Raw genomic sequence first — 9,270 nt, 5'->3', positions numbered from 1 at the left:
GCGCGCGGCCGAGGCCCCCTCCCCCACCGCGGGCCTCAAACGCCCCAGTGGGTGGAGAGTGAAGGGAGGGCGGAGAGACGGGAGCCGGGCCTCCTCACTGGCCGCGCCCCGACCCCCAGCCGCCCAGCCCCATGGTCCCCGCCGCCGGCGCGCTGCTCTGGGCCCTGCTGCTGAGTCTGGGGTCCCCGGCGGCGGGGGCCCAGGGCCAGGCCCAGACTCCGTCGGGGCTGCAGCGGGTCAGCTTCCGCCTCGGGGGCCCGCTGACCCGCAGCTACCAGACCAGCAGCCGGAGCAGCGGAGCCTGGAAGACGAAGGTGACCCTGGAGGATGAGGACGACGCCGTGGCCACCGCCGACCGCCTGGCAGGCCCGGCGGCCTCCGAGCTCCTGGCCTCCTCGGTGGCCACGGGCATCAGCCACCCCCGCGGGTCCGGGGAGGAGGAGGGGGCTTTGGAGGAGGAGGTTGTCATTAACGCCAGGAGGAACGGCCCCCACCCCGAGACGCCGCCGCAGACGGCTCCCAGCACGCTCTTTCCTGCCAACACCCAGGAGCGGGAGGTGAGGCTGACGACAAGCCTGGTGCCCTCCACCGACAGGTCGGCCCCCGAGCCGCTGGGCTCCGAGGCCACCACCCTGAGCCAGTGGTCGACAGCCGGGGCCACCCCCAACCGCTGGCCGCCACCCTCTGCCACAGCCATGCCGCCGGCCGAGGACCTGCGGCTGGTGCTGATGCCCTGGGGTCCCTGGCATTGCCACTGCAAGTCGGGCACCATGAGCCGGTCCCGCTCGGGGAAGCTGCAGGGCCTGTCGGGGCGCCTTCGCGCCGGGGCGCTCAGCCAAATCCGCACGGAGCACCGGCCTTGCACCTACCAGCAGTGTCCCTGCAGGCGGGACCGGGAGGAGTGCCCGCTGGACAGAGAGCTCTGCGAGGACTGCGCCTCTCAGGCCAGCCCCAGCCGCATGCCCGTCAGCCGCACGTCCAGCCCCAGCCCCAGCCCCAGCCCCAGCCCCGCTCTTGCTTTTTGGAAACGAGTCAGGATTGGGCTGGAAGATATTTGGAACAGCCTCTCTTCAGTGTTCACGGAGATGCAGCCAGTAAGTGTTTGAGGATGGATCTCCAAAGTCCCGATGGACAAAACCCTGGTGCCAGCCGGTGTGCCTGCATGAATTTCTGACTTCTTTGGCGTGTCCACGCATTGTTGGCCATTAATTCCATCCTATTTCTGGAACAACTGCTGGCTGGCTGGTTGGTTATTAGACAACATGTATTATTGGTCATTAGATGATGATCGACCAAATAGTTGAGACTGTAGATATACAGAGACTTCTTTATGCACAGATAACTAATGAAGGGATTAAATATTAATCGATTAGCAGTTTTCAGCTGATTAATGCAGCTTGACAGTAAAAACAGCCAATATTTGGGGTCTTACTAGGTGCACTTCATCTGGATCAATCCTCACAACCAACCTGATGGGGTATTATTATCCCCACTTTACAGATGAAAATGGGGGTTCCAAGGGAGACATTTACAAAGCTAGTAAGTGGCAGAGCCACAAGTGGGATTCAGACCCAGGTGTGTTTGGCAACAAAGCCCATGCTTGTGACCACCACCCTCTGCCTCCCAAATAACTGTCCTTCTGGGATTCTTCCCCGCAACATAAGAATTCTCAAGGAAGGACAGTCCTCTACCAAGAGTTACTGAAGGTTCTGGTTGACCTGATCAAATACTCTCTGTTGATAGGGACACCAGGACCTTTGGGGAGGGGGAGAGCAATGAACTGTGGTATCCTTGGTCATTTTGCTGGTTTGTCTCTCTCCTTGTGTCCAAATAGGGGGAGCAGGGTTGAGGAAATGAGGGTATGTGGGAGAGGGGATGAAGCAAGAAAGGGAAAAGAATGTAGATGTGGTTGTAACTGCCCCTGTATTTTTCTTCCTTACTCAGACAGAGAGAAACCAGAGATAAAGACCACTTCATCCACAGGAAGAGGTGTCAGCACCTCAGCCCCTCCACCCCTTTCAATCCCAGCACCCACTGGATATTTTTAGTACAGAAAAACAAAACTGAAAAAAGCATTGTTTGGTCTTGTGTCTTTTTACAGAGGTATCTGAGGGAAGGGAGATCGTAAATCTCTTAAACCCCAAAACTGAACTGGGTGGCTAGCAACATCTGACTTGGTCCCCTACTCCCTTCCCTAGGATAAAGCAATGTTGGTCATTTCCCACATTTCCCAAGTTGTTCTAAGCAAGTACTTCTTTAAAGATTTGAAAAATTTCAGAGAAACACCAAGGAAAAAGAATAGGCAGAACAAGGAGTCAAGCCCTTCAAAGATAGTGGTCTTCTTGCCTTCACAATGCTTGACCCTCCTCGGGAAGGCAATGTGGGTGCAAAATTCCACTTCCGCCACTTTCGAGGAGTTACGCTTATCAGCCATATCGATTCTTTAACCCCACATACGTGTGTAGAGATCACTCTGCAACGCTTTTGCTTAAAATTTTTTTATTTGAAAAATGTTTTTAAAAGTCCAACAATTTTTAATATAAATTATGACTCTCAAACCCATTCCCATCACCCTAAAAACTGCTGACGTGATGGTAGCATACACATTAGAGAAGGTAGCTAAAGGCAAGAGAGCACCAAAGGCAAGACAAGACTGTGTCCAGAGAACAGGTATTGGAATGAGGCTGACGATGAAAATGGCCAGAGAATCCAGAAGGCCTCCGCCTTTCTACCCTGTCCCATTAACCCATCGGATCTAACGCAACTCTCAAGCTACTGAGCTACTTTCAGAGTGTCCAGCTTGACTGAAACTGAGAGCAAACTGGGAATGGATCTCTGTGACCAATTCTAGGCCCTGAAGAACTGCAGGAAATAACACAGTTAAAACCTCAGTCACTGTAGGTGGGGGCCAACTGGATAAATGATGGAATCAGCAAAGTGGATCCCAGTTCCCACATTCCTGACCCCACTACAAAACAGGACGCTTCCTATTACAGAGCTAATGAGAGACCCACCTTCTTGTCTCAGTACACAGGAGCTCATTTGTCTCGTTCTGCCTTCCTAATCACCCTGCAAGGAAGGAGCCAGAACAAAGAACACCTGAAAAACACTGAAAGCAGCAGCTGACAGACCCTTCTACATGGCTTTCCCACCTAAAGCAGACTCTTCAGCCAGGTGGGAAGTGGGACCTGGTCTTCAGACAAAACTCCCTGAGTCTTATCCGTGTCTGGTTCTAGAACTAGGGCACAGAAATAGAGCTTAAATTTGAGGGGGACAAGCTGGGGTGTCTATAGCACTATTGTTTTTTTCTTCCCCTCCCCCAATTCCCCCACACCCTGTTCGTGTCTCCACACTCCATGAGACATGAAGCCATGTAAGCACACACAACACACCGAATAAAAAATCATTTGGAGACACGTGCAGCCCTACTGGCCCTGCTTTAGAAGAGGTCCTAGCTCATCCGTGGCTCAGCCTTATGATGAATAAGGGGCTGGGAGTGGGGTGGGGGTGTGGAAATCACTTAAGAAAAAAATACCTCGACTCTAGAGCTGTGGTTCTCAACTGGGGGCAGTTTTTGCCCCCAGGGGACATTTGGAAATGTCTGGAGACATTTTTGGCTGTCACAGTGAGGGTGGGCCAGGGATGCTACCATGCACAGGACAGACGACAGCCCCCCACTAGAAATTATCCAGCCCAAAATGTCCAAAGTGCCTACACTGAGAAACGTGGCTCTAGAGCCTGTCCCTGCTCTCATGCCGTGAGGATCTTCAGACAGCTCAACTTACAGATGCTTGTTCTCACCACCCCTCCCATCCTCAGTGGCCAGGAAGTCCTCCCTGAGACAGAAGTCCTAGTTGGGCTGTATTCTGGGTTTCTCTCCAGACCCTTCCTCCCCTCACCTGGGCCAGCAGGGAGGTTGGCAAAGGGCTGGCCAGGTCCCCAGGACTTCAATGGGTGAAAGGAACATCATTAGGCTAAGACCCACCTCTTAACTCTCATTCAGTGGGAAACTAAGGCTCCTGACAGAGTTGGGGTTAAGGACAGAGGTAGTAGTAGCATGGGGCAATTCAGAAAATGCATCTTAAATTAATTTAATTTAAAAAATAGGAAAGTTGCTGGGGAGCTAGCTACAGAAATATAGGGTTAAAGGCCTAACGAGACAAAGACCCTGGTATTGGCAGAGAGATATTGAGGGGCTGTGAGCTTAAAGCCTGAAGTTGAAAGAAGAGTGGACTAAACAGCGATTACCCTCTCAGCCCCTGCCTGCTATCTGCTTCAGTTCATTCCAGGGGGGAAGAGGGGAAGCGCAGGGAGGTAGGGAGCTTCTCAGCAAAGCCGGCTTCAGCTTTGGTAGTCTCACCCACCTACTCCCATTTAAGGAGTTCCAGGTTATGAGTTTAACAGCTGGCACCCAGACGTCATTCAGGAGACCAGAACTGATCCCAGGTTCTCGAGAACTCCTATCTCAGATCTGAGGGTGTCCAGGCTTCAGCTGAGCTCCTCTGGCCAACCGGTAGTCACATGGTCAGTCCTGCTGCCTTGATCCCATCGCCAGGAGGGGCTACAGCCAGAGGGAGTTGAGGGAGTCCAGCCCCCAAGCCCTGAGGCACTGTTAGATAGGGAAAAGAGGGGCCCTGGGGTCACTGGTTCTAGGAGGGACCTGGAGGGGGCAGCATATCTTCTGGGCTGAGTGGGGGGCTTCAAGACGGCAGAACCTGGATAAAAAAGGGGAGGAAGATAAGGCTCAAAACTGAGGGCTGATGAAGAAGGTACTGCCTAGTGCAGACTCTTCTATTTGCACAACTCCCTCTCTCTGCCCTTCTGGACCCTACATTTTTCAATTCTCCATTCTAATTCTCTCTTCCTCTTCACTTCCCATTCTTGCACCAGAGGATCAGGGGCTGGAGGTGATGAGCGGGTTTCTCTAATCACTCACCATTTCTGTTGGAGCTACAAGCCCCGAGAATGGCTCCACGACCTGTCTCGGTTTCCCTTGGATCTCATTTGCTCCTGAACCGCACCTGTCTGTGAAGAAGCACGTGTGAGACGTTACACCCCACATCCCACAGGAAGAGGTCGCCCCGTGCCCTCCAGGAAAGGGGCTGACCCAACCTCCTTTACAACAAAATCAGTCTGAAAAGATTAAAACCAACCACCATCACTCCCAGGGAAGTCTCAATGCCTCCCTTCACACACTGGCCCTTATGAGGATGACGTAAAACGGGTCTTCTATTATTAAGATCTCCTACAAAAGACTCTTGCGTATTTATCCGAGCTTCATAAATGGTGAAAAGATTCCTTCTTCACTCCCTGATTTCCCTTATTTTGAAAGCAGAAATGCATCTTGGACATTATTTAGGACAGAGATGCTCAGCCTTTTTCCTGCCCCGACATTTCCAATCATAGTATGACTTACTGTCGCACCGAGACAGGACTTAACGGGGAGATGGGAGCATTGTGGCTTTTGGGGAAAGTCCTCCAACACACCAATGAAGAATAATATGCTAATTGTAAAGATGAAGTAACCCAGGCCCAGAGACTTGAAGTGCTAGGCCTGAAGTTACTCAGATGGTAACCGGGACTAGAAAAGTTACTCAGATGGTAACCGGGACTAGAATCCCACATTCTTGCTTCCCCATCAAGTATTTTTTTCTGTCCCCTGCTTGACCTTTCAAATAGAGGAACAGTCTATAGACCACGCCTCCACATCAACCTCTCTGGTTCCCTTATTACCATGGCAAGTCCATCTCCGGCCCCCATCTCTCCAGACCCAATATGAGTCAGATGGACGAAATTCATTGGTTCCCCAATCATGGTCCGGTCAATCCGTCTCCTCTTCTTCTTCTGTTTGAAGAAAATAGGGGAGTCATGTCTGAAATCCCCTCCTCCAGTCACAATGGAGGAAGGGAAAAGAGTCTTGAAAACCACCTGGGGAGGTGCTAAGGGTTTGGTGGTAGAAGGGAACATGGCGTGATAATAGAGAAATCATGAGCGTGGAAAAGGCAAAGCTAGAACATAAACACAAGGACGACACAGACTAGCAGTGGCCTGCAGAGTGAACACTGCACAAAGAAGGGACAAGTCAAAGTCACCTCTGGCTGATGGGAAACAATGGGGAAAACCGACAGGCAATAATCTCCACCTACAAACCTGCCCAACTCAGAATAGATGGGAACAGGAGGTGACAGCTGCAACTATTCACTTTCCATCACCTAGTTCCCTTTAATCCCGGTACACACCTGCCTGGCCATAGCAACCATCCCGGCAGAGAAGGAAGACAGGAGTGTGCTTTTTAGACGGCAGATCCTACATGGCGTGTCTACTTCACAGTATACGGTAACTGACTTCTGTGGTGTGGGGGTGGGGAGACTCACCGGCTGGGGTTTCTCCACCACACAGCAGCCCAGTTTGTGCCAAAATTCACTCATGTTCCCTGATGGTTCCAGTTTCACTCCTCTGCCTGAGGCCCCAGAGGGCTCTTGCTCTGGTGTCCTGGCTGCCCACTCCTCACTCCTCCCAGATGTGACAATACCCTGGGTTCACTCAGCTGGATGGGTTTAGAAAAAGCAGAGTCCTTGGAGCCCTTAGCTGATCAGTGAAAGTTGACGTCTCAGACCCTGACAGACTACCGGGGCCAGGCGGCAGGGTGGAGCAGTCAGGCACAAGGTTGTCCTCCTCAGACTTGGAACCCTGGATTAGCAAAAAAAAACAAAGGGAGAAGAAAGCTTAATGAGAGATCTCTCCCATCCTTGAGAAACCTCCTGATGAACCCACTTCTTCCCAACTCTCCCTTGGAGGCTCTAGTCCTGTACCCCAGCACTAATCTTCTCCAAACAGAAGGATCTCACAGTTTGACTCTCAGAGAAGGGAACAGAACCAGGAGGTCAAGGGTTAAGGAGTGTGGCTGGTGGTACCTAGGGAGAGAAAAGGGGAGAGAAAGGGGGCGAGAAGCACTGAGGGTGAGAGGATGGGAAGGGGACCAAAGGATAGTGGCAGAAATGAACCAAGCTCCCTTCTCTCTTGGTTTAGGGTAAGGGGAGGGGCATTTAAGTGACTGAAGAGGAAATGGTGGTTTTTCATTTTCACAAACAAAGCCTCCACCCTGCCCCTTCCTTTTACCTTGTCTTGCCCTGAACACCTAGATTTTCTCTAAGAACAAAAAAGGCCTTGACCACCTATGTCCTAGGAGACTAACTGTAGCAGGTCGGACCGCAAGACTTTCTACAGAGAGGAATTTCTTCTTTCAGTTCACTGCCGTTGTTCCTCCTCATTCCCCTCTACTGAGATTCAACCCCTCCCAGAAACCAGTTAGCAGTTCCTTTATTACTTGACCGTGAGATCCTTGGCAAAGGCTGTGTATACACGGTTTGTCTGTGTATCACTGTTCTCCTGAATGAACATCTCTGTTTGCACATATGTGGCACGGCCATGTCTCCGTGTGTGTCTTACGCAGATCATCTGGGTATAGGCTGTAGGTATATGTGCCAGGTATCCCTCTATCCCATGAAGAAATCTATTTCCAGTCTCCCCACCCTCTTCACAAGTCCTATCATGTCCTGCTCTGCTCTGCCTCATAGTCGATAGGGCCGGGCCTCCCTCCCTTCTCCCCTCATGCGGTGACCTGTTCTCTCCTCCCTCTTCAGCACTTCCACTCCCAAGCTTCATCAGCCAACCAGACACAAGGAACTTCCCAACAGCACTAGCGTCCAAGAAAGAAGTTCCTCCCCTTCTCACTACTGCCAGCTCTCTGGGTTTCCTCTATATTCACTGCACTTTCCCAGTACACGCAACCTCAAAGATTCCAAACAGGGTGGTTTCATGAATACTACACTATTAGCACAAACAGGAATCTCCCTTTCTGATGTTCTGGCACTCTCAACTGATCTAAGAACTGAGGGATGTTTTCACAGCCTTGAGATGAAATCACATAAATACTGAGGCACAACTTCTAAGGGAAGGAAGGACCTAGGAGTCTAGGCTTTCCCTTACTTTCTACTATTGAAAGGGAGGAGCAACCTGACTAGGCAGAAGTCAGAATACAGCTGTCCAGAGAGGGGAGCTGTGGTCAGTGGGGGAAGTTAGTCAGTCAGTCAGTCACAGGGTTTGTCATGATGGTGGTGGTGGCGGGTGGCAAGGGTTGGGGCGAGAGCAATGGAGAAAACAATGAAGAATCAGAGGAAACCCCCCCCACTCCCAGACAGGCTATACTGAGACTGGACTCTCCCCCAACATCCCCCCCCCCCCGCCCCCCGCTCAAAGCTGAGTGGACAGAGGTGGATGGTGCTGGGAGGGGAGAAGAGAGAAAAGGGGGAGGAGAAGGAGAGACGGGGAAAGGGGCAGTGGAGGAAACAAGGATGTTTCTGTTCCTTTTCCAGGGATCTGGCCAGAGCTGGATGGAGGGCAAGTGTGTGAGTGGGACTTGGCATGAAATGACCTATGATGATGAGACATGATCAGGAAATTCCATTCCCCAGGACATTAGGGTCTCTGAAACTTGGGGGTGGGGTAGGAGAACACAAGGCGGGGTAAATGTGGGAGGTGAGGAGTGGGACAGAAGGCAAACATGGCCAGAAATGGAAGTAAGAGCTACTGGCTGCCACTCTCCTTTAAAGCAGCCAGAGAAGGGTGGGTTGAGGAAAAAAAAGTGTGAGCTGGTGAACACTGGAGGAAGAAGCACTCAAAGCCATTGCCCACTATTTCAACCGCACATTCAAAGCGGGGGGGCTGAGAAAACAACAGGAGGGATCAGGATAAGACCACAGAAGGCCCCATCCTGACAGCCAAGTAGTGCTGAGAACTCGGCTTCTCTGAGTCCCAAATCGGAAGAGTGAAATATAGCGCTGGGAAATACACCCCACCACCAAGGTCACACTAGGACTTGAAAGGACTCAGACACTGGCTCCCAGCCCAAGACAAAGTCTTTCTTCCTTCTGCGTGAGAAAATGAAAACGAGGTAGCCAGGCTTTCTTCTGGAAAATCCAGGCATCCAAGGTGACCCTGAGCCCCAAGCCTCAAAGGTGCTGAGGAGGCGAGAAGAAGAAGGGATGTGAGGAGGGTTCCAGGAAGGCGGGATGTACACACGTAGTTCCCCGGTCCGGTTCTAGCCCCAAACCGGTTTTCCCGGTCCCGCTGCCTCCCGCCCCAAGGCCTCCAACCCGCTGCCTGACGAGCCTTCACAAGCAGCAGCTGGAGGGAAAGGGAAAACGGGAGAGAGAGAATGGAGAAACGGAGGGGGCAATCCTGGCTGTAAGCCCGGGGCTGCAGGCGGTC

The 9,270-nt window shown here is 52.0% G+C and overlaps 2 protein-coding genes across 2 annotated transcripts; one reads left to right on the top strand and one right to left on the bottom strand.

Moving 5' to 3' along the window:
* The first annotated feature begins 131 nt into the window (after nucleotides 1-131).
* On the top strand, nucleotides 132-2,061 carry CUNH1orf56 (chromosome unknown C1orf56 homolog). Its single transcript, XM_012559484.2, has one exon. The coding sequence runs from the start codon at nucleotides 132-134 to the stop codon at nucleotides 1,104-1,106; it is 975 nt and encodes a 324-aa protein (XP_012414938.1). The 3' UTR covers nucleotides 1,107-2,061.
* A 421-nt stretch (nucleotides 2,062-2,482) lies between these two features.
* CDC42SE1 (CDC42 small effector 1) lies at nucleotides 2,483-8,136 on the bottom strand. The gene is made up of 4 exons (XM_004389561.2): nucleotides 6,375-8,136; nucleotides 5,734-5,844; nucleotides 4,937-5,025; nucleotides 2,483-4,715 (listed from the first exon to the last, which is right to left on the bottom strand). Exons 1-3 carry the CDS (start codon nucleotides 6,426-6,428, stop codon nucleotides 4,951-4,953), a joined length of 240 nt encoding a protein of 79 aa, XP_004389618.1. The 5' UTR covers nucleotides 6,429-8,136; the 3' UTR covers nucleotides 2,483-4,715; nucleotides 4,937-4,950.
* Between the last annotated feature and the right edge of the window lie 1,134 nt (nucleotides 8,137-9,270).

Source organism: Trichechus manatus, unplaced genomic scaffold (assembly GCF_000243295.1).
Source record: "Trichechus manatus latirostris isolate Lorelei unplaced genomic scaffold, TriManLat1.0 scaffold00250, whole genome shotgun sequence".
Lineage (NCBI taxonomy): Eukaryota > Metazoa > Chordata > Mammalia > Sirenia > Trichechidae > Trichechus > Trichechus manatus.
Note: the sequence above shows the minus strand (reverse complement) of the source record. Positions and strands in the feature narration are given on the sequence as shown.